The 24,054-nt window shown below is 44.6% G+C and overlaps 1 protein-coding gene and 1 long non-coding RNA gene across 3 annotated transcripts in view; one reads left to right on the top strand and one right to left on the bottom strand.

The window, feature by feature from the left end:
* Window positions 1-10,449, bottom strand: part of LOC119542359 — a 40,177-nt gene extending 29,728 nt beyond the window's left edge. Inside the window, exon 1 of the long non-coding RNA XR_005218460.1 lies at window positions 10,112-10,449. This is a non-coding gene — a long non-coding RNA (uncharacterized LOC119542359). The remainder of the gene's footprint in view (window positions 1-10,111) is intronic.
* LOC119542358 (1-acylglycerol-3-phosphate O-acyltransferase PNPLA3-like) overlaps window positions 10,030-24,054 on the top strand; it is a 30,344-nt gene continuing 16,319 nt past the window's right edge. Inside the window, exons 1-7 of one of the 2 annotated variants that reach the window (XM_037847051.1) lie at window positions 10,030-10,309; window positions 12,876-13,108; window positions 14,250-14,315; window positions 18,238-18,447; window positions 19,999-20,059; window positions 21,921-22,097; window positions 23,616-23,748. In XM_037847051.1, the coding sequence (XP_037702979.1) occupies window positions 10,123-10,309; window positions 12,876-13,108; window positions 14,250-14,315; window positions 18,238-18,447; window positions 19,999-20,059; window positions 21,921-22,097; window positions 23,616-23,748 (1,067 nt within the window). In that variant the 5' untranslated portion in view covers window positions 10,030-10,122. The remainder of the gene's footprint in view (window positions 10,310-12,875; window positions 13,109-14,249; window positions 14,316-18,237; window positions 18,448-19,998; window positions 20,060-21,920; window positions 22,098-23,615; window positions 23,749-24,054) is intronic. The other variant, XM_037847052.1, reaches the window with a different exon arrangement.

The raw sequence follows: 24,054 nt of genomic DNA on the forward strand, positions 1-24,054 counted from the left end.
TGCAGAGGTATTGGTCTTCCTCATCTGGATTGTTGCTGATGTTCTCACAAACATTGAGGACTGGAATTTTGATGTGCTGAGTCCTCTATCATGGGACTTGCCCTTATGAAACTTGCCACTGCAAAGGAGAGGATAAATCTGCTTATAATTGTGCCTAAGTGTCTCCCCCTGAATACTTCTTTGTTGCTCAGATGCGGCCCTCTCTCTCTAGCTAAGCCAACTCAGTGGGTGAACTCAATGCCCTCCCCCCCTACATGGGATCTGACTCCCAGGGGTGTAAATTTCCCTGGAAACACAGGATATGGCTCTCAGGGATGAATCTGGACCTGGCGTCATGGATTGAGAACATCTTCTTGACCAAAAGGGAGATGCAAAATAAAGTTTCAGTGGCTGAGAAATTCCAAATGGAGTCAAGAAGTCACTCTGGTGGGCATTCTCATGCACTATATAGATAGCACTTTTTAGGCTTTAATGCATTGGAATAACTAGAAGTAAATATCAAACTGCAACCAAGTAGCCTTGACTCTTGAAGATGATTGTAATGCAATGTAGCTTACAAGAGATGACAGTGTGATTGTGAATGCCTTATGAATCACATTCCCTTTATCCAATATATGGATGGATGAGGAGAAAAATGGAGACAAAAAAACTAAATGAAAAACAGGGTTGGAGGTGGGGGTGTTTTGGGTGTTCTTTACTTTTTATTCTTATTTTCACTTTTTCTGATATAAGGAATATGTTCAAAAAATAGATTGGGGTGATGAATGCACAACTATATGATGGTACTGTGAACAACTGATTGTACACTCTGGATAATTGTATAGTGTGTGAATGTAGCTCAATAAAATTTAAACAAACAAAAGAAAAACAATAGAGAGAATAAACAAAACCCAAATTTGGTTCTTTGAGAACATCAATAAAATTGACAAATACTTACCTAAATTGACAAAGAGAAAAAGAGAGGAGATGCAAATAAATAAAATCAGAAATGAGAAGGAAGGCCAAACTACTGACCCTAGAGGAATAAAAAGGATCATAACAGGATACTATGAACAAACGAATGTGAACAAATTAGATAACTTAAGAGAAATGGACAAATTCCTAGAAATACAAGAGCAACGTAAATTTACTCTAGACAAAATAGAAGACCACAGCAGAACAATTACAAGTAAAGAGATTGAATCTGCCAGTTAAAGCTTCCAAACAAATTAAAGCCCAGGACCAGATATCCTCACAGGTGAATCTATCAATTATCCCAAGAAGAACTAGTACAAATCCTGCTCAAACTCTTCAAAAAAAAATGAAGAGTAGGGAACACTACCTATCTAATTCTATGAAGCCAACATCACCCTAATAACAAACCAGATAATGATAATTCAAAAATGAAAATTACAGATTCAAATCTCTAATGAACATAGATGCAAAAATCCTCAAAAAAATACTTGCAAGTGGAATTGAAAAACTCATCAAAAGAATTATACAGTATGATCAAAAGGGTTTTATCCCAGGCATGCAAGGGTGGTTCAACACAAGAAAATTGATTAATGTAATACACCACTTTAGCAAATCAGTGGGGGTTGTAAACCACATGATCATCTCAATTGACACAGAAAAGGCACTTGACAAAATCCAGAGTCCTTTATTGATAAAAAAATTTTGAAAGATAAGAATAGAAGGAAGCTTCTTCAACATGATTAAGGGCATATATTATACACATCATGGCTAACATTGTACACAATTGGGAAAGACTGAAAGTTTCCCACTAAGATCTGGAACAAGACAAGGATGACTGCTGTTGCCACTGTTTTTCAACATTGTGTCAGAAGTTCTAGCAAGAAGAGTTAGGCAAGAAAACAAAATAAAAGGCATCCAAAATGGAAAGGAAGAAGTAAAACTTTCACTATTGGCAGATGACGTGATCCTGTTGGTTGAAAGTCCAAAAAATCTACAACTAAGCTACTAGAGCCAATAAAAACAAGTTCAGCAAATTGGTGGGATATGAGACCATCATGCAAAAATCAGTAGTGTTAATAGTCATGATTTGCAGTGGGTGGAGGTGGCCTAAGGATACACTGACTGAGGAACAGAATGGTGGACTGTGGTGCATGCATACAATAGAATATTGAGCAACTATGAGAAGGAGTGAAGTTGTGAGACAAGCAATGAGGTGAATGGATCCTGTAGACAGCATTTTGAGTGAAGTACACCAGAAACAAAGGCAAACACTATAATGCATCACCAATATAGACTAACTACAATGTGTAAACTCGGAATTGAATCTTAGAGCACAGCCTAACAGGGAAACAATTATTGTAATGGTCCCTAGATCATAAGCTCTTTACAACAGTCAAATCTCTTCCTGAATTGTAATGGCTGTCTCCAAAATCTGAGCTGTTGAGCAGTTAATGTATAACCTGATTGTTCTCTGGAATATTGGGTATCTGTGTTACACCTGAAACTCAGAGCTAGAGCTTAGCAGATATGAATATCTGTATTAATACATACAACAATGGCTGTCTCCAAATTCTGAGATGTTGATCCCTCTGTGTATAACCTGATTGGTCTCTGGAACATTGGGTATCTGTGTGACACCTGAAACCCAGAGCAACAGCTTGGCAGATATGAATGTCAGTATCAATGCATATGTCAACTATTAAACAAACAAACAAAAAAAGCTGCAAAAGAACCCAGACTTCAATTAGAGATATGAATGAAGTGGATCTGGTTAAGACTAGGGCAAATTGGGCCAAAGGGTAAAGGTTGAAACTGACTGTATGTTAAAACTTCAACTTCCATGTGAGACCAAGGGAAGAGATGTTTTTTGCTTTAGGATCTATATTTTCTAAACAATTTAACTTCTACAGTCAGTTTCTTCAAACACCACAGTTACATGGAACTTTGAATAGGAAGTGAGATATGGTAGGTATGTGTAGTTTAGAGTGAAATAGCAACACATGCCAAAGTAATTTGGGCAGAGAATAAAAATATATATTCAGGGACCTCCTGAGGAGCTGGGGGAGGATGAAGAGGTGTTGGACTTCCTGACCTGGATTGTTGCTGATGTTCTCACAAACATTGTGGACAGATGGCTTGATATGCTGAGCCCTCTGTCTTGGCCCTTGCCCCTATGAAGCTTGTTACTGCAAAGAAGAGGCTAAACCTGCTTATAATTTGCCTAAGAGTCTCCCCCTGAGTGCCTCTTTTTTCCTTAGATGTAACCCTCTCTCTCAAACTAAGCCACCTTGGCAGGTGATCTCACTGCCTCCCCCCTAAGTGGGAGATGACTCCTGGGGGTGCAAATCTCCTGGAAATGCAGGATATGACTCCCAGGGATGAATCTGGTCCTGGCATCATGGGATTGAGAACATCTTCTTGACCCAAATGGGGATGTAAAATGAAATGAAATAAGGTTTCAGTGGCTGAGAGATTTCAAATTGAGTCAAGAAGTCACTCTGGTGGACATTCTTATGCACTATATAGATAACAATTCTTAGATTTAAATGTATTGGAATAGCTAGAAATAAATATCTGAAACTACCAAACTCCAACCCAGTAGCCTTGACTCTTGAAGATGAATGCATAACAATGTGGATTACAAGAGGTGACAGTGATTGTGAAAACCTTCTGGATCACACTCCCCTTATCCAGTGTATGGATGGATGAGTAGAAAAATGAGAACAAAAACTAAATGAAAATAGGGTGGGATGGGGGGATGATTTAGGTTTTCTTCTTTACTTTTATTTTTTATTTTTATTCTGATTTTTTCTGGTGTAAGGAAAATGTTCAAAAATATTTTGGGGTGATGAATGCACAACTATATGATGGAACAGTTGATTGTGCACCATGGATGATTGCATGGTATATGAATATATCTCAATAAAACTGAATTAAAAAAAAACTCATTCACCATTCTGAACTCAGAAAAATAATCTATTAAAAAATTTACCTGTTTAATCCTACTGAAATACAGTTTCCATACGGTAAAAAAAAAAAAAAAAAAAAAATTAGTAGTGTTGCTATACACAAGTAATAAGCCATTTGAGGAAGAAATCAAGAAAAAAAAGTCCATGTACACTATCAACCAAAACAATAAAATACCTAGGAATAAACATAACCAAGTATTTAAAGGCCCTGTACACATAAAAATACAAAACACTGCTTAAAGAAATTAAAGAAGACCTAAATAAATGAAAGGACATTTCATGTTCATGGATTGGAAGACTGAAAATCATTAAGACGTCAATTCTACCCAAATTGATTTATAGATTCAACATAACCTGAATCATAATTCCAACAGCCTATTTGTCTAATTGGAAAAGCCAATTATCATATTTATTTGGAAGGGTAAGTGGCATCAAATAGCCAAAAACATCTTGAAAAAAAGAACAAGGTTGGAGGCTTCACACTTCTGAACTTTAAAGCATATTACACTAACAATTAACTATGTCGGGAGCCAAATCGCCACATCCTAAACCTGATGGCAAGGCCTCAGGTTCAACAGAAAACATTACTGTGGATGTGCCGCACGGCGGCGGGCGTGGCCCCTCGACGGATCCTGGCAAAGCCTACCACCGATGGACTATTGCAATGCTGATTCTTTTAATCTTTGTGCTTCTGCTTTCTCTTTTTCTTTGCTAATGTTATTATTTGGGATATACTCTGGATAATAATCAAAGATATGACAAAGTGTTGGGCACCTTCCGATGATTTTACCTTTCGATGAACCCCCTCCTCCACCTATGAGAAAGCAGCCACCCCGTTTAGCTGCCTGAAGCCCCCTTGCCCCTTTCCAGACATCCTCCTTTACACAAGTTCCCCCTTTGACATCCAAAAATATTTCACTGAGAAAGCGATTAGAAGGCCAAAGCAGAAGCAATGTAAACCACGTAATTCATCACCCGGTTCCTTGACAGGCCCCGTTGTTTGCCGAGGTTAGAACTGAATCAGGGTCAACACGCTCCACTAGTGCCTAATGGCTGGCCTCGGGCAGCCAGAGCATACAAGAAATTCTTTGGGCACCCACCCCACGGGCTTATGGTACGAGAGTAGTTCCTCGTATGAGCCCACAGCTAATTTACTTTAGGTACAAAAACAAGCCCTCCTAAATAATTAAAAATAGCCAAAACAGAAATCATTGCTGAGAACAAGGAAGAATATTATGAGGAACTTGGAAGGTCTGCACCGGAATAGAGTTGTCTTAACATAGGGACGAAAACACACACTGCTCAGTCCCCCCGCCCTGTTCGGACCCCAATGTCCCCTGGAATTGAGTAACAATGGTTTTGTGATTTATATGCTGTGCTTGCCAGCTCTCACCCGCGTGATCCAGGTGCAGAGCTTATGTAACTTTGAGCTATAAAAGAAAATCACTTTTTCATTAAAATTGTCAGAGCCTTGAGCTTTGTCCCAGATACGCTTGTGTCTGATGTTTTTCTTGCAGCGCCGACGCCGACCCCCACTTTAGGACCCTGTCACGTTTGCTGAGGCTGGACCTCGGCATAACTATATAAAAATTTTTTTAAAATACATTAAAAAACATTTCAAACAAACCAAAAGAAGGGAATAAGAAAAAGACAACTAACCTAAAATAGCTACTTTTACTTCCAACATGTTTCTACTCTACCCCAAGAAAGTATACAGAATATAACCCAGTCAAGGAATAAGAAAAACAGATAACCTAAAGTAGCAACACTTCTGTGAACTTGCTCCTACCATATCCACCAGAAATTAACAACCCTTAATCATTCCTGGGCATTCCCAGAATGTTAAATTTACTCACAATAACTTATCTGTTCTTATTAGGTTACTGTTCCCCCTTCACTAATTGCTCTCTCTCACTAGGTCCCCTACCTTCTAAATAATAAACCTTTTATATTTTCCAATGTTCACATTAGTGGTAGCATATACTATTTCTCTTTTTCTGCCTGGCTTTTTTTCACTCAGCATTATGTCTTCAAGGTTCATCTGTGTTGTAATGTTTCACAACATCGTTCCCTCTTACTGCTGTGTAGTATTCCATCATGTGTATATACCACATTTTATTTATCCACTCATCTGTTGAAGGACATTTGGGTTGTTTCCATCTCTTGGCAATTGTGAATAATGCTGCTATGAACATTGGCATGCAGATATCTGTTTGGGTCACTGTCTTCAGATCTTCCAGGTATATACCAAGAAGTGCAATTGTTGGATTGAAGGGTAACTCTATATCTAGTATTCTAAGGAACTGCTAGACTGTATTCCAGAGTGGCTGAACCATTGTACAGTCCCACCAACAATGAATAAGAGTTCCAATTTCTCCACAATGAAAAAAATATGCAGAGCACCCCTGAGGAACTGAGGGAGAATGCAGGGGTGTTAGGCTTCCCCACCTCGATGGTTGCCGATGTGCTCGCAGACATTGGGGACTGGCAGTTTGATGGGCTGAGCCCTCTATCACAGGACTTGCCCTTGGGAAGACTGTTACTGCAAAGGAGGGCTAGGCTTGCTTATAATTGTGCCTAAGATTCTCCTCCTGAATGCCTCTTTGTTGCTCAGATGTGGCCCTCTCTCTCTAGCTAAGCCAACTTAGCAGGTGAAATCACTGCCCTCCCCACTATGTGGAATCTGACACCCAGGGGAGTAAATCTCTCTGGCAATGTGGAATATGACTCTCAGGGAGGAATCTAGACCCAGCATCATGGGATGGAGAACATCTTCTTGACCAAAAGGTGGATGTGAAATGAAATGAAATAAATTTCAGTGGCTGAGAGATTTCAAATGGAGTTGAGAGGTCACTCTGGTGGGCATTCTTGCACAGTATATAGATAACCATTTTAGGTCTTAATGAATTGGAATAGCTAGCAGTAAATACCTGAAACTATCAAACTACAACCCAGAACCCTTGAATCTTGAAGTCGATTGTATAATAATATAGCTTGTAAGAGGTGACAATGTGATTGGGAAAGCCATGTGGATCACACTCTCCTTTGTTCATTGTATGGATGGATGAGTAGAAAAATGGGGGCAAAAAAAAAAAAAACTATGGGAAGAATGGGGGGAGCAATTTGGGTGATCTGTTTTCACTCTTTTTTTTTAAATTCTTGCTTTCACTTTTTCTGGTACAAGGAAAATGTTTAAAAAAATAGATCAGGGTGATGAATGAACAACTATATGATGGTAATGTGATCAATGGATTATATACTTTGGATGATTGTATGGTATGTCAAAAATCTTAGTAAAAATATAAAGCATATTATAAAGCTACAGTGGTCAAAACAGCGAGGTATTGGCATAAAGATAGATATATTGACCAATGGAATTGAATTGAGAGGTCATAAATAGATCCTCACATCTACAGACAATTGATATTTGACAAGACTGCCATGTCCATTCAACTGCGACAGAATAGTCTCTTCAACAAATGGTGCTGGGAGGACTGGATATCCATACCCAAAATAATGAAAAAGGACTCCTACTTCACATCTTATATGAACATTAACTCAAAATGGATGAAAGACCTAAATATAAGAACTAGAACCATGAAACTCCTAGAAGAAAATGTAGGGAAGCATCTTCAATATCTTGGGGTAGGAAATTTTTATTAGGCTTTACACCCAAAGCACAAGCAACAAGAGAAAATACAGATAAATGGGATATCCTCAAAATTAAAAACTTCTGTGCTTCAAAAGACTGTCAAGAAAGTAAAAAGGCAGCCTATGCAATGGGTGAAAATATTTAGAAACCACATATCTGATAAGGGTTTAATCTGCATAATATATAGAGAAAGCCTACCACTCAACAATAAAAAGACAAAGAACCCAATTTTAAAAGCACATGAAAAGTTGCTCACCTTCACTAGCTAATAGGCAAATGCAAATCAAAAGCACAATGAAATATCAATTCACACTTACTAGAAAGGACACTATTTTTTAATTCAATTTTATTGAGATATATTCACATATCATGCAGTTATACAAAGTGTACATTCAATTGTTCACAGGTACCATTATATAGTTGTGCATTCATCACCAAAATTAATTTTTGAACATTTTCATTAGGGGACACACACAGAAATAATAAGACTAAAAATTAAGTGAATAAGAACAATTAAAGTAAAAAAGAACACCGGGTGCTTTTTTTTTTTTTTTTTTTTTTTTTTTTTTGCCCCTATTTTTCTACTCATCCATCCATACACTGGACAAAGGAGAGTGTGGTCCATACGGCTTTCCCAATCACTGGACACTATTAAACAAACAAAAAACTACAAGTGTTGGAAAGGATGTGGAAAAATAGGAAGCTTATTTATTCCCGGTGGGAATGTAAAATAGAACATCCACTGTGGAAGACAGTTTGGCACTTCCTCAGGGAGCTAAGAATAGAACTGCCATATGATCTGGCAACCCTGTCACTAGGTATATACCAAGAATTAAAAGCTGGGATGCAAACAGATATTTGCACACTGATATTTATAGAGGCATTATTCACAACCAATGAATGGATAAACAAAATGTGTATATGCATATAATGTAATATTATTCAACTGTAAGACAGAAGGACGTCCTGATGCATGCCACAACATGGATAAACCTGGAGGACATCAGGTTGAGTGAAATAAGCCAGACACATAAGCACAAATACAGCATGATCTCACTAATATGAACTAAATATAATTAGCAAACTCAAGGAGTTATTACTTAAAATATAGGTTCCCAGAAGATAGAATGAGGACAGAGAATGGATAACTGATGCTTAATTTGTACAGAATTTTAAAATAAGTTTGATTATAAATGCTTGGGAATGGATAGAGGTGAGGATAACACATTATTGTATGTGTAAATAACAGTGCCGAATTGTGCATGTGATTCTGATTAACAGGGCAAGTTTAGAGTCATGTATATCACTAGAAGGAAAGATAGAGGATGAAATAAGGGACCTTATCACATAGTGAACCCTGTTGTAGATGATGAAGGTGATTAATAGCACAAATGTAAGAATGTTCTTTCATGAATTAGGACAAATGTCACAATTACAAGGTGTTAGTAATAGAGTGATATATAGGGGGAAATGCACTTAATCAAACTATGAACTATAATTAACAGTAGTATGTGAATGTTTTCCCATCAAATGTAACAAGTACCACTCTGAAGCAAAGCATGAAAAATAGGGGAATAAAAGTTGCATGGGGTTTTTCTTTTTGGAACAATGGAAATGTTCTAAAATTGATTGTGGCCATGTAACCCTAGCTCTGTGTTTATACCAAGGTTACTCTTATGCAAGCTTCAGCCAGATATTACAAATTGTCAGGGTATGTCAAGTCCCAACCAATAGTATTTCTGAAAACCCTAAAGAAAACCTAGGGGTCTATCTAAGACTCTACAAAAGTTTCACTTATTAGGTTTATTTTCCAGAAACTTAAAACCTCCCTAGTCTCTCCCAGAACATCAACCAGTTGTATCCTCCTACCCCATAATATCAACACCCCTTTTCAACATGAAGAAATTAGAATGGTCATTGCCCAAAAATCCCTGAAGATTGAGAAAATGATCAAACCAGAGGGAGGAGTTGCAACAGAGAGGTTTAGACTTAACAAATGATTGTCTAGTTAATCATTATACAGATATTTCTTCTCCTAGTGTATTAGGAATGCCAGAAGGAAAAACCTAAATTGTCGATCTGTATTCCATGCTATACTTTGAAATTTGCTCTATAATTATCTATTAAATTGTATTTTGAAATTTATCACTTTTCTGTATATCTGTTATATTTCACAAAAAAAAAGTTAAAAAAACATGCCAAGGAACCTGTGGCGCCCTTACTTTGTCTCTGAGTTACGGGATGAACGGGAAAATATTTCTCACTAGGACTTTCCTTGTCCATTGGAGTTGGGAAAACTCTCTCCCGACTTGGGGGAGGAGCGGGGTGGGGGTGGGGGAGACAGGCTGACGCCCACCCCCGCAGGTCCGCCCCTCCAGAGCGCGTCCTGACCGCCCATTGGGCCTCCCGCCGACTCATTTGCGTGGGGCGAGGGGGCTGGGCGGGTGTCAGCCCAGCAATCCCTGGGCCACCGCAGGGACCCCGGGCTCAGAGCGCGAGGGCGCCCAGACAAGCAGCTGCGGACCCCGATCCCGACCTGCCTCCGCCATGTACGACCCTGGGCGCGGCTGGAGCCTGTCCTTCGTGGGCAGCGGCTTCCTAGTTTTCTACCACGTCGGGGTGACCCACTGCCTGAGCGAGCGCGCCCCGCACCTCCTCCGCGACGCCCGCATGTTCTTTGCCTCCTCGTCCGGGACGCTGCACTGCGCCACCTTCCTCGCCGGGATTCCGCTGGGTGCGTCTGGGCCGCCGCCGAGGCTCCCAGGGAAGAGGGCTCCCCGGGAGAGGGCCCCCTGTGAGGCTGGGATTGGAGGAGGGCACAGGGGGGCTCCCGGGGCTGCCCCTCCCGGACAGACGCATCCTCCGCGGCGCCCTCCCGCCTCGCGCGGGGCGCTCTGTCGCCGGCCAGAGAGGGGGGGCGCCTGGAGGGTTGGTTCTTCCGAGTCCGGGATCCATGAGTGGTCGGGGCCGGAGCGAGGCTGCAGGAGTCGGGGACGCTCACGCTTTACCCCCGCCCCAGGACGGAAACCCGGGTCTTCTGGCACCCACTCTGGAAGCGCTGGCCAGCTGAGCTGCCAAAAGGCCGCCCTGTCCTGGGTCCGACTAGGAGGGGAGTTTGGCCCGGGTCCCAGGGTGGGCACCTCCTTCCCTCCGGGGACTGCAGGGCCTGGAGTCACCCCTGCCCCACGCGGTCGTCCCCTTCCTGAGGCCCAGCAGCTGCTGGGAGTGGGCCACCCTTGGGAGTCTTCCAGGACAGACCTGCTGATTTGGGGTCGTGACCACTGGGGAGTTGTGGGGGAGGTAGGGAATTGGGAGAGAAAGTTGTCTCCTCTCCCTCCTTCAAAAGTTTGAGGGACCCTTCCTGGGGGTCACTGGACATCCCCCATTGTCTCCTGTAATCTCCGCTGACCTGGGTGTGGGGTTTGCGCCTGGCTGGCCCAGCTACTAGGGGGACTCTCCCCACCCCACTCCAGCAAACAGGTGCAGATGTGCCACAAGTCTGCCGGATGACGGGTCAACGCCTGCGTCAAGTGGCAGGGTGCAGCTCTTGGCACCCAGTGGTCCCAGGCAGGAGGATAATGCCCCTTGTTAGCCCCCATTTATCTGGGCTTCCTTAACAAATGTATTCTTTGCTCTGGCTGGTGACTGCTGTATGGAGGAAGGCACAGCCAGCAGGGAGCGACTTTGGTCCCAGGATGCCCCCTGGGCAGATGTGCAGCCTTGCCATTGGGCAAGAGCAGTGAGCAGACGCTGGGCAGACCCAGAGGTGGGGATTGGGAGAGGCTGCCCTGGCTGTTGGCCTTCCCCAGCCAGGGGGAGAGGAGCAAGGGGCAGGAAGTGTGGCATCAGGGGAGGATTAGCCTGGCCTCAAGGCATGTCTGCATGTCCTGGGCTTTAGCAATGACAACAGCCACCATTGTATCCCAAGGTGACCCACAGGCACCCACCTGGACCAGTGTTTAATTAGGACAAGGTCTGAAAGTGCTGGGAGCAGGAGGACAGTTCCAAAGGTCCCCTACAGTGTAGGGGGGCTCCTAAATGGGGAGAGGACTGGTGGGCTGGGGCCATGCCTGGCAGGGCCTGGGGGAGGCTCAGGACCACTAGGTCCCTGGAGAGTGGATCTGCAGTTTTGACCAGGAGCTGCTACCAGTGTTCTGGGAGACCCAGGTTCCCGACTTCACCCCTTGTCTCAAAGAGGACTGTGCACCAGGGACTCCTGGGTGCTGCTGAGGAGCATTTCCCAGGGACCGTGACCTAGAGCACACCTGAGCTGTGCTGACCTGCCTGGAAGGACGGGGAGAACCAGCTGTGGGCAGTTCTCTCTCCTCTGCCAGGCTCAGCAGGGCCCTGCATGGAGGGAGAGCTGGGAGGGGTCAGAGTTGAGTCAGGACAGGGAGGAGGTGAGGTGTGTCCTGCAGCAGCCCAGGACTTATGACTGCCCAGTTCTCAGGCTTGGAGAGGGGCCCTGCAGGCCAGACAGATGGGCCAGGCCAGTGAGGGAGGCTGAACGTGCCCCATGCCCACTGGACAGGCTGCTGGTTCTAGTGTCAGAGGCTTTCGGTTAGCACCAGTGTCGAGGAGCCCCCTTTGGGACAAGCACCTTACAGACAACATCTTATCTAATCCTTTCTGACCCCAAACAGTAGATAAATACTCTCCCAGCTTCAAGAGGCAGTGAGAACCTTAGAAAGATGGTAACATCACTTGCTGAGGACACTCAGCTAATGAGCTGGTGGAATCAGGATTCTAAGTCGGGTCCAAGCCTGCATTCTTTCTCCTGCACCCTGCAATGCTAAATGAAGCTCTGGTGCCAAGGAGTCCCTGGCTTCTGTCTTGTGAGGAATGGGGATGGGGGCTGCTTACCTGGGCCTGTGGCAGTGGGGGCTCATTCCTGTGGCAAGAGCTACAGCAGCCCTGTCTGATAGAAATACAGTGCAGGCCATGTGGATAACTGTACATTTTCTAGTGACCATACCGGCACAACTAAAAGACTAAAAGATGCAAGTGAAACTAACATTAGTAGTATATTTTAACTCAATATATCCAAAATATTATCATTTTCATATGTAATCAAACTTAAAATGTGATTAATGAGATATTTTATACTCTTTTGGGAGTGTGCTATGCCTTTGATATCAGGTACATGTTTTACACATCCCAGTTTGGACCAGTCACAGTTCAAGGACTCAGCACTGGCTACCGTATTGCTCAGCACAGGTGGAGAGAAAAGTGGGGCAGCCTGCTTGCTCTAAGGCTTCATCTGTGGTACATTTTTGTGTGTATTTGTCTTCTGCCACCAGATCGGATCTTACAGATCCTTGTGGATATCATCCAGAATGTCAGGAAACGGAACTTTGGCGTTCTGCACCCATCCTTCAATATGAGCAAGTACCTTCGGGAGGAACTCCACAAACACCTCCCAGCCAACGTCCACCAGCTCGTCTCTGGCAAAATGTGCATCTCACTCACCAGAATGTCTGATGGGAAAAATTTGCTGGTGTCTGATTTTCAGTCCAAAATGGAAGTTGTAGACGTAAGCTGTTTACTTCTCTGGGTGGTGTGAAGTTTAATTCTGGGAGCAACACAGAGAGGGATGTCCTAGGCCCCCTACCTCATCTCATGAGATACAAAGGAAGTTGGCTGCAGGTGATGCTGGGTTGTTGTATGCCCCAGAGTGGCATAGACTCTGTGTTCACCCAGGGGTCTGGTCTGTAGCATCTGTTAACCCTGAATATTCTAGGACAGTGTCAATTTCAAGTAATCCCTACTTATCCTTCAAGATTTGGCTCATGACCACCACTTACAGGAAACTTTTCCAGGGTGTGGTCCTCACCATGACACAGTCTATACATGCTCCATCATGAGGACACCTTCTAGACTGAGGCCACACAAGGGTGGGAGCATTTCTTCTTTGCCTCTGTTCCCAGGTCCCAGAACAGAGATCACCTGCAATATCAAAATACCATTTAATTTGGTGGATGCTTAATAGATCTTTTTGAGATGGCAGCCTTGCCCCCTGTAGCAGCCCTGTAGCATGTCAGCAGCCCATTTTTGCTCTCTTGTTTCCAGAAGCTTTTGGTGGGCAGCCAGCACCTGTCCATTCCTACATGGCAAGCTCTACATGAATCAGTGTTCCATCATGCTTAATTCTCTCTAACATGGCACAGCTCAAAGAGTTGGTCCTTGTAGCGACAGAATCACCTGGGAGTTGTTAGAAATGCAGAATCTCCAGCACCCACAGCAGACTGGCTGATCAGAATCTTGGGAGTGGAGCCTGTTGTCTACAAGCTCTCCAGATGATTCTGATGAACATTGGCATTTGAGAAGCCCCCCAGTCTAGCCTCTTCTCAATCTGCCAATGAGCCAGTAACTCTTGATCCTGTCTCCAGTGGCCAGCACAGCTGTCTTGTGGGGAACAGGGGCTGGAAGTTTAAGTCCAGCACAGATTCTGTTGCTAAGGAGCTTACACTGTAGGGAGGACCCATACACCAGAAATTCATGTCCTATGTTGGTTCATCATTCACTCAACTCATTTAACAAAGCACCTCCCATGTGCAAAGAGGGTTTTCAGCTTTGTTGCCTGCTTGTTTGGAGAAGGCTTATAAGAAGCCAGGGGGGAAAAAAGACAGGCAGACTCTATTCTGGCTAGTGGATTCACTCCCTTGTCTTTATAGGTCTTGGTCTGTGCCTGCTTTGTCCCCTTCTACTGTGGTTTAATCCCTCCTACCTTCAGAGGTGTGGTAAGTCTGCTTTTTGGTGGTTGCTTGTGCTGAGTCCCAGGTCCCTGGTCTTTCCCTTAAAGGTGTGATTGCACAGCTCTTTCCTGCCAGGCACCAGGCTCAATGCCACCCCACCCTTTCCCCAGTTCCCAGACATGGAGGCTTGTGCTTCTCAGCCTTGCAGAGAAGCCAAAGCTGTTCCCCCTCCAGGCCCCCTGGGAAGCAAAACCAACATTTGGTATAATCAATTACCTGGCTACCTGTCAGGTAAGCTGGTTTATTTACTTAATCTTTACCCAAGCTGTAAATATAGGTTCCCAGTGGCCGACTTAAAGTATAAGATGCTTTTCAATATGCTACATGTGTAAGGTAGAGCTTCATTCTTAAGGGGAAACATAACAGTAATATGTTTTCTAAACCAAAGGACTGTAAGTCTGGCTTCACACAGCTTTTCGTCTTATTTTGTTTCTCTACAGTGTGGTGCAAAACAAAGTTTAAGCTCTAAAATCTTAGCATTTTAGGGACATTTATGAACTTATGGGAATAGTAGCAGAATAGCAGATACAGGCCTGTTTGTGGAATAAGCAGAACCAACTTGCAGAGAGAGCTCACATTTATCAATCAGCTAGTATGAGCCAAGTATAGCCAATCTCAGAATTCATAGGAGCTATGTTCTCTGAAGTCTCCAGAACATTGCACTGGCCAGGACTGAACCACTGTCCCTAGGGGAAATGGGGGGTTGTGTTCCTGGGATCCTTTGGTCACAACTTTCTCTCCACCTTAACCTTGTCCTAGGTGTGTATCTATTTAAAGACACCTTATATCTTTTGTTTTCTCCTGAAATTTGCAAAGAATCATTCCTTAGGATGTTCTTTGATTTGCTGCATTTTAGATACTGCCCCCCTTGAACCCCATCTTCAAACAGTGTCCTTGCATTCAGGACACTATAGAGCAGTATTTGAACAAGGCTTCTGAATGTCAAGATGAGTAAGTTTAATCAGCAACCACAATTAGATGGAGGTAAAGGGAGCTCATTAAATTAGGTGCTGTTTCATTAACACTGAACTCCCAGCCTCAAGGAAGCTTATCCAAGGCAGATATTTTCTCTGAAAGTCACATGATAACTTTCTTGCACTTAGGAACACTAGACAGCACTTCAGCACTAGGCTGCAAAAGTACAAGAAATGCAAAAAGTGTGGCACTAAATGTATCATAAAAAAGACACTTGTTTACAGTGTGAGACCTGAAACAGAGAGGCTGAGCATGGCCTTCCTGGCCCTCCCCTTGGAAAGAGTGCATCAGACATTGCCAAAGCACCAAAAAGGAGTCCAGGAATAAGGAGGATCAGCTGCATTTCACGGGCAGTATCTTATTCAGTCCTTGCTAATAAAGGGAGATGTGGTTATTCATCCCATGTGATGGGGGATGGGGGGAATCAAGAATCAAGGATACCCAGGACTGGCCTGGAGTCAGGAAGGCTGAAGCCTGTGTCCCACCACCCCCAGAGGATGGGGTCTGAATTAGTACACCTGGAGGGCAGCCGGTCTTCTCCACTCCCAGTCCCACCAAGCTCAGGTCACCACAGGGCACTGACCCAGCCACGGAGGGCTCAAAGCATGGTTTGGATCCTGGTGTTGCCACATGGCCTGGCCCAGGCACAGCCTCGTGTTCTGCCAGTGGCTGCACATGGATGTTCCTATCTCCCCTAGAACTAGGCTCCAGGGCACCCAGCAGTCTCTTGCTTAAGACCCCTGACTTCCCACCGCTCAGTTCTGGCTCTTCCTCCTGGTTGAGAATTTTGAGTCCTTTCAGGGTGTGACTTTGTCCTTTTCAGCCCAAGCTTTTGGACAGAAGATGCTGGTAGCGTTGGGATTTGGTTCAATTCAATAAATGGGTGTCCTAGCTGATCCCTGGGCCATGCCAGGGGTGAAGAAACTGGAGTCGAGTTGATCTCCAGGCTGGACTAGGCTTTGGGTCTGGGCTGGGCTACCTGGCAGCATTCTTCTAGGCAGTGGTTTTCAACCAGAGATGATTCTGTACCCTTTACTCCCACTGCCATCATCACTGGGTTGTCAGAAGTGGGGGGCTGCTACTGGCATCTAGAGGATAGGGGCTGGGGATGCTGCTTAACATTCTTCAGGGCACAAGGCAGCCCACACCACAGGCTTACATGACCCAAATGGCCATAGTGCCAAGATCAAGAAGACCTCTTAACCCTGTTCTAGGGAGGAAGGTCATGAAATCCCACTGTCCAAGAGCAGGAAAGCACTTTAGAGACCCTCTCAGCTCATACATTAATACAGTTATAGGCCATATGTCTGCAGAACAGAAGCATTTATTTACACTCTCAGAGCTTCACTCAGTGCCCAGATGCACTGTCATCCCTGTTAGGTCTAGCATGAGCATGTGGCTATTCCAAATCTTCACAGGCTCTGCATGACACACAAACCTAGAACTGAATTCCTGCTCTCCCACTTATGAGATGTGCCACTTGGGACAAGTGTCTTAAGCTTTCTGAGATTGACTTGTAAGATGTGGGTTTATAGCACAATATCACAGAATTGTTTTGGAATTGAATGCGACAAGGCAGATAAAGTGCTTAACACAGAGTCTGGTATATATAAGTGTTTGGTAATGCAGGCTATGATGTTATTACCTTTCCCCTCCCACAGGCCACTCTGGCCAGAGCTGATATGCAATCACCATTCAAATATAGTCATATAAACCCTGCAGAAAAGTACAACAGGTCATTCTTCAGAATCTACTGAGCAAACTCAGAACATTACTGCAGGAAACTTCAAAATGGATGGAAAATTTTTATGTGGTAGAACAACTGGACTTGGAATATGCCTTAAGTAAAAAGTAGTAAACATGGCTTCCTACATATTCAGGGTCAACTAGAGAGTTCTGATATTTAGTTCCATGTTCCCTTAGGCCAGTGAGGTTTGATGCCTTCCTCCATTTTCCAGAGAAATTGGGTGGCTATGACTTTGAAGATGTTACTGTGTACAAATCTGATAATTCTGATACTCAAGAGAAGTCTCCCTTAATGCTGAAAACATGTGTAATTATGGCAAGTTCTTTTCTGGACCTCATTTCAGCTAAGCTCTGCCCTTGTCCTTTTGGAAGGACAAGCTGAGGAACATGCTCTAGTTTTAGTGTTTGAAAGCAGTTTTCTGGGTGCATCCTGACAACCAGGTGGGCTGGTTGTGGTTTGGGAATCATTCTAGACACCAATTCCACAGGTAGAAACTCTGCCCAATTGTAACAACAACTGCCTGTCCCAACTTGGCTGTGGGCAATAAGATTATTTAAAGATGTAGATGAAGGAAAACTCATCCTCAAAATGCCACTTAGTTGGAGGATAAGAGGGCATCTTCTAGGGGTCATCTGGGTCCTGGGTTCACTATTTCATTTAAGTTTCAATGTCTCCCAAGGTGATGGTCGTCTGTATAGAAGACCCATAGAGGTTGAGTATCCAGACCAAGATTTCCCAAGCATGAAGTGGGGTTTGACTTTGAACCCAGGACCTCCTGTCTCCTCTAAGGCAGTGGCTGGGTCTCCATCAACTCTCTCCCCAGTGCCCACAGGGGCCCTCATTCACATGCTTCCTGTAGGCACATTACAGAAGGCACTTGAGTGGAGCCCCCCTGGGCATAGGACTTGGCTAGCAGATGGTGGGTGGCCTCCAGCCTCCACCTTGCCTCTTGGCCAAGCACCTTTGTGCATTGTACAAGCTACATAACAGTTCAAGGCAGCCCTGAGTGCCTGGCACAGAAATTCTCAGTAAGGATTTGTTCAAAGATTAAGTGTGATTCCATATCCCCTGGTCTCCCACCACATCAGCCTGCTGGCACCTCTGAGAAGCCTCTATAGTCAGGAAAACATATGAATCTCTAGCCCCAACTTCCCCAATACCTGTCTTCATTTCCTCCCTTAACAGCAATACCTGGATGGAGGTTTGACTGACAATGTGCCTTTCACTGATGCCCAAACAACCATCACTGTGTCCCCCTTCTATGGGGAGCATGACATCTGTCCCAAGGTCAAGTCCATGAACTCTCTTCATGTGAACATCAGCAAGCTCAGTCTGTGCATCTGCTCAGAAAATGTCTCCCTTCTGTTCAAAGCAGCATTCCCCCCAGAAGTCAAGGTGAGTGGTGTATGTGAGTGTGTGCATGTGTGTGCTTGTGTGCACAGTTCTTTTGACTCCCTGTTTGCCAGGAGATACCAGTTGTATATTCAAATAAATAGAAATAATCATTGAAAAGCTGAGGTGAAAAACAAATAGCTTGTCTCAGAAGTTCAATGATTCTCCACCCCACTCCCTGTTGGAATCACCTGGGAACACCTAGCCACAACTAAAGCTCAGACCACACTCCTAGAGATTGTGATTTAATTGGCTAGCAGTAAAGCCTGGGCATTAGAATTTTTTTTAAGTTACCCAGGTGATTATTTCTGGCTGTTCTGGTTTGCTCAAGCTACCAAAATGCAAGATACCAGAAATTGGTTTTTTCAATGGGAATTTATTAGGTTGCAAATTTACAGTTCTAAAGCCATAAAAGTGTTCAAACTAAGGCATCAACAAGAGGATACTTTCACTGAAGAAAGCTGATGGCATCCAGAATACCTCTTTCAGCTGGGAAGGCACAGGGCTAGTGTCTGCTGGTCCTTTGCTCCCAGGTTATATTGCTGTCAGCTCCTTACTTGTTTCTCCCAGGGCATTTCTATTTAAGGATCTGGGGGTCCTCTCTTAGCTTCTTTGGGTCAAACTTTGGATTTCATCTCTTGGCTTCACTCCTGGTTCTGGTTTCAATGGCTGTCTCCAAAATGTCTCTGGGCATTTTCTCTCTGTGTCTCTGAGCTCACTTCAGAATGTCTCTGTCTTTTATACTCTTATAAAGGATGCCAGTAGGCTAATTTAGATCTACCTTGACTGGGCAGGGTCACATCTCCATGGAAATTATCTAATCAAAATATTCCACCCATAATAGGCCTGCCCCCACAAGATTGGATTAAAAGCATATGGCTTCCCTGGGGTACATAATGGATTCAAACCCACACAGTGGCCATGGTCAAGAGACACAGCATTCAGTGGTTTAACCCCTTTGAATCATTTTTGTTTGAGCGTGATTTCCACCTGAACAGAGTAGAACACTGACAGTCAGTGTTCCCAGAGAGAAAGAGCCTAGGGCAATACAATATATACCAACAGCTGACACTCCTGGGGAGAAGGAAGCCTGTACAGCATAACTGTTTTCTTTGTTGTTTCTAGAAATCAGTCATTAATGGAACCACACCTCACTGCCTTTGCCCTCAGGGAGCAGGGGAGGGTCATCCAATTAGGAGAAGAGGCAGCTGCTGTTGGATTGGTGATAACTAGGACAGGTTCTGACATGTGTCAGAAGAGAGGCTTGTCCCAGGGACAAAGGGAGCACAGAAAAACATGCCCCTGTCCTGCCTGGGCTTCCACAAAAGGCTCCATGGAGGAGGCAACATCTGAGCAAAGTCCCACAGATTAGAGAAAGTGCTGTCTCCTGGGAGCACAAAGTCATTTGGTCAACTTTGTGGTGGCCTTCCAGGCACATGCAGGGGCTCAGGATTTGAAGAGTTCTTCATTGCATCTCTGCAGTCTTCAGGTGATGTTTAATAAATGGTGTATACACATTCTTCTCTACAGTTACCTTGTTTGATTTGCTCCCAGGTACTTGGAAAGATATGCCTTCAAGGATATTTGGATGCCCTTAGATTCTTGGAAAAGCAGGGTATGTATGCAGCCAAAGTCAGATGAGCCCTTTTAGCAGGCTCTCTGGTTGCTGGTTTTTGGAAACAGAAGACTGAACTTCAGTTACATCTCCCAGGGCTCAGCAGTTTCATGCTGGTGTTACTCAATCCATATATTAACCAAATGAGATAGGAAACTTTTCCCCACTTTATAGATGAGGAAATAGAAGCATGGAGAGGTGAGCAAGGACCACATGGTCCTGAGGTGCAGGGCTGGGATTTGACCCCAGGAACTTAGGCCCCCAGGTCTCTTCCTCCTCCTGTGGGTCACCTCATCTGCAGGCATTCATGCTTGTTTTCCCTTTCTGCTTGGATGATAATGAACCTTTCATTTAACAGGGAATTAAATTGAACAGATTTTCTGGACTGTTGCCAGAATGATGTAATCAGAATGGCTGGCTCCAGCCAGGTGGGGGTCATGCCTGGTAAACTAGTTCTCCTACCCAGGGCTGGATGGCAACTTTGAGTCATCTCAGCTCTTCCAGAATCTGGTAGCCTTAGAGGGGAGGCAACTATTAGATGTCTTTGGAGCTACTATTCTTGAATACTAAAAGTTGGGTGGATTACTCATTGATTTATTGCTCCTCTGGATTAGGTTTTGGCCAAGATAAAGGACACAGTGTGATCAAAAGGACATATAGCCAATCTGCGATATCCATGGATTCTGTGTTTGCAAATTCACGTACTCATTAAAATGAGCAGGTAACCCTGAAAGCAACACTAGTGACACTTTTGTGGTCATGCACGGTGATGTGCAGAGAGGTGAAAGATTTGAGTGGCCCGGCTCACACTTTCCCAGCTGAGGTCAAACAAGGTGCACTCAGCACCCTTTTCTCAGCTCACAATGCAAATGAGTGTCCTTTTCACAGTTTTAGTGCCGTGTGTTTTTGCATTTTTTACTTACTTTTAGAGAGTTCACTGTTTAAAATGACCCTCAAGCATAGTGCTGTAGAGGTGTCTCGTGTCCCTAAGTGCAATCAGGCTGTGATGAGCCGTACAGAGAAAGTGTGTTAGATCAGCCTCATTCAGGCACAAGTTCTTGTGTTGTTGGCTGTTAGCTAATGTTAGCAAGTCAATGATATAAATTAAATAAGGTGTCTTTTATCAGAAACAAAACAAGTTTATGGACTGATCTATTGCTCACAGGAATCTAAGCCTGTGTATCCCCAGGAGAAGCAATTCATTGTTTGCTAACTCAGTGTTGGTAGTGACATTATAGAACTTACATTCTATAGTGATGAGAAGCACACACATGAGGTGTGACTTGGGGAACAAGGTGATGGCATTCAGGAGCAGCCCCTGGTCTTTGACCCTGAGGCTGGTTGGAGAGTTGAACCACATGCAGCCCTGGACATCTCTAATTACCTGTCAGGGACCACTTTCTGGTATTGGCTGCTGAGTCCCAGCACCTAGGACAGTGCCAGGCCTGCAGGCTGCCCCCTTACCTAGGGCTCCTTCTGTTTATTTCCCCAGCAGGTTGCTCTGAGTGGCAAGAAAAGAGTACCTCCTTGGACATCAGTCCTGGGTTCATTTCCAGGCTCTGCCATGTACTGGCTGTGTGGCCTTGGGCAAGTCACACAACCTCTCTGTGCTTCTGATTCCTTAGCTGACAAATGGAGATGATGATAATGATAAAGGTTGAACGGCTGCTATCAAGCCTGACTATGATGTTCCTAGCTCAGGGCCTGGGACAGCTTAACCAGCGGGTCGGTTATTAGAAATTTCAGTTAATACTTTCCCCTGTGTTTTTGCTTACCCTCTAGCTCAGTGGGTGGATGAGTAGGTAATAGTCTCTGTTTCCCAAATTATCCTGATGGGTTTGTTGCCCCACTTCTTTCATAGGCATCTGCACCAGGCCAGGGCCAAGCCTGAATTTACCCTCTGAAGAGAGAAAGTCCAAGGTCATTGCTCCCTGTGAGGAAAACATGAGCCAGGAGGCTCCCTGGGAGGCAGCTGCCTTGGAGATGTGGCCTGAGGGAGATGAGCTGCTGGAGACCCTGTGCCCCAAGCTCCTTATAGGTACCAACTGTTCAGGGGCTGGGAACAGGCACAGGAGGCTGTGATCTGTGGATGTTTGGAGGCAAAAACAGTTTCCTGTGTGTTGTGGAGGTTGGTGATGCTGCCAAGTCAGGAGGGGGTGGGGCAGAGCAACCAGGGACAGGCTGACTTTGGGCCACCACCTCCCACAGGCACAGATAGGGTCCCAGACCACCACCTACCTTAGGCACAGGCCTTCCACCTGTCCAGGTAATGGGCTGAGTCTCCCCATGGTGTCATGACTTGAAGGAAAACTCACACTAGCTGACCACATTTTGTCTTCATCAATGAGGACACTCACATCCTCCCCACCTGGCCCTCTGCTCCCCTTCCTGCCAGCACCACCCATGGCTCCTGAGCTCCAGCTGCTCTCCACCCATGGGTGTTCTGCCTTGGGGCCTGTCTCATTCTTTCTGAGTGCTGCTCCAGTCACTGCTCTTTGCCTGCTGACCCATCCCAGAGACTCTTTCCTCAAGATGACTCTCCTAATTTCTCCCTTCCTCCAAATGCACTTTTAAACCTCCATGGAAAGGTGGGATATTTCATAATGTCAGCAAATATTGGATGGACTGGTACATGGATGTATAAGCCAGCCTCCATGTCAGCATCTGGAGAAAGAAAAAGATGCACTGGGCACAATTCCTTGCCCTTGAGGCTCTAATGATCTAATAGATGAGAAACAGCAACTGCTCAGGGTAATATGATTTGAGGCATCATGAGGTGATCACTGGAAATAAAAAAACAATGGGGGCTCTGGGAATAAGGAAATCAATACAGGTGAGAGGTGCAAGGAGAAGCTCATAAAGCAGGAGTATTTGAGAAAGAAGTTCACTTATTCCTCCAAAGTCATTTGTCAGTGTGAAAGAGAGTTGTTCATTGGAAACCTGGAGGCCATCTAGGGGCTCTTCTGGGCTGTGTTCCCAGTTTGATCAAGACAAGCCCTTGCCATGAGTGGGAACAGCCCATTTCTCACTGGGAATGCTTCTGACTCGGGCTCAGCCTTATCTTGCCAGCTCTGCTATGACAGACACCAGAGACTGGATGGGTTCCTCCACAGGAACTTGTTGTCTCACAGTTTTTGAGACTAGTAGCCTGACATTGAGGTGTTAGCAGGCCTTGCTTTCTCCCCCAGAGTCTGTAGTGTTCTGGCAATCCTCTGGCTTTGGCTATTTCTCTCTTTCCTTGTGTTTGCTCCTCAGCTTCTGCTGACTTCTGCCTTCTACTTCTGGGACCAGTTTCCTTGGCTTATAGGGACTTCAGCCTCATTGGATTAAGGTCACCTATACTTAGTTTGGGCACCTTAAGAAGTAACAGCATCTTCACACCCACAGTACTGGTAGTTAGGAATTGAACATGACTATTGTGAGGGATACAAATTAACTCCCCTCAGGATGCCAGGACTATTTCATGGAAATTTCAAGCACTACTAGAGTAAAAGGGTTTGCTTTTTACCCTGGTGGGAGACATGTCTTACATGGTGTGACCCAATTTCTTGTTCAGCACTGAGTGAAGCAATGAAGGATGCAGATGGCCATATGAGCAAGATGTGGAACTTCTTCCCTCTGAGGATAATGTCCTATATGGTGCTACCCTTCATGCCACTTCGGGAGTCTGTGGTTGCTCTTGTCCAGAGGTGAGAATTTCATGTGCTCTGAGTCTCCCTCAGGGGTTGGTGTGAGGATGAAATGAGATAGCACAGGTTAAGCCCTCAGCCTGGGCATGGCCCCCAGCCAAGCAGGACAAAGTCCCTGCTGACTGGAGCTCACAGTCTATATGGAAGGCCCCGAAAAGGTGCCTAACTGTCCTCCTGAAGATATGAGTATCCTATCACCTGTCACAATCTCAGAAACTTCCTGGAGACATGATAAACTGGCCATGGCCTCATGCAACATCTCCAGCCCCTCATCACCACTTGGGGACACTGAGGCCCAGAGATGTT

This window comes from Choloepus didactylus, chromosome 8, assembly GCF_015220235.1.
Source record: "Choloepus didactylus isolate mChoDid1 chromosome 8, mChoDid1.pri, whole genome shotgun sequence".
Lineage (NCBI taxonomy): Eukaryota > Metazoa > Chordata > Mammalia > Pilosa > Megalonychidae > Choloepus > Choloepus didactylus.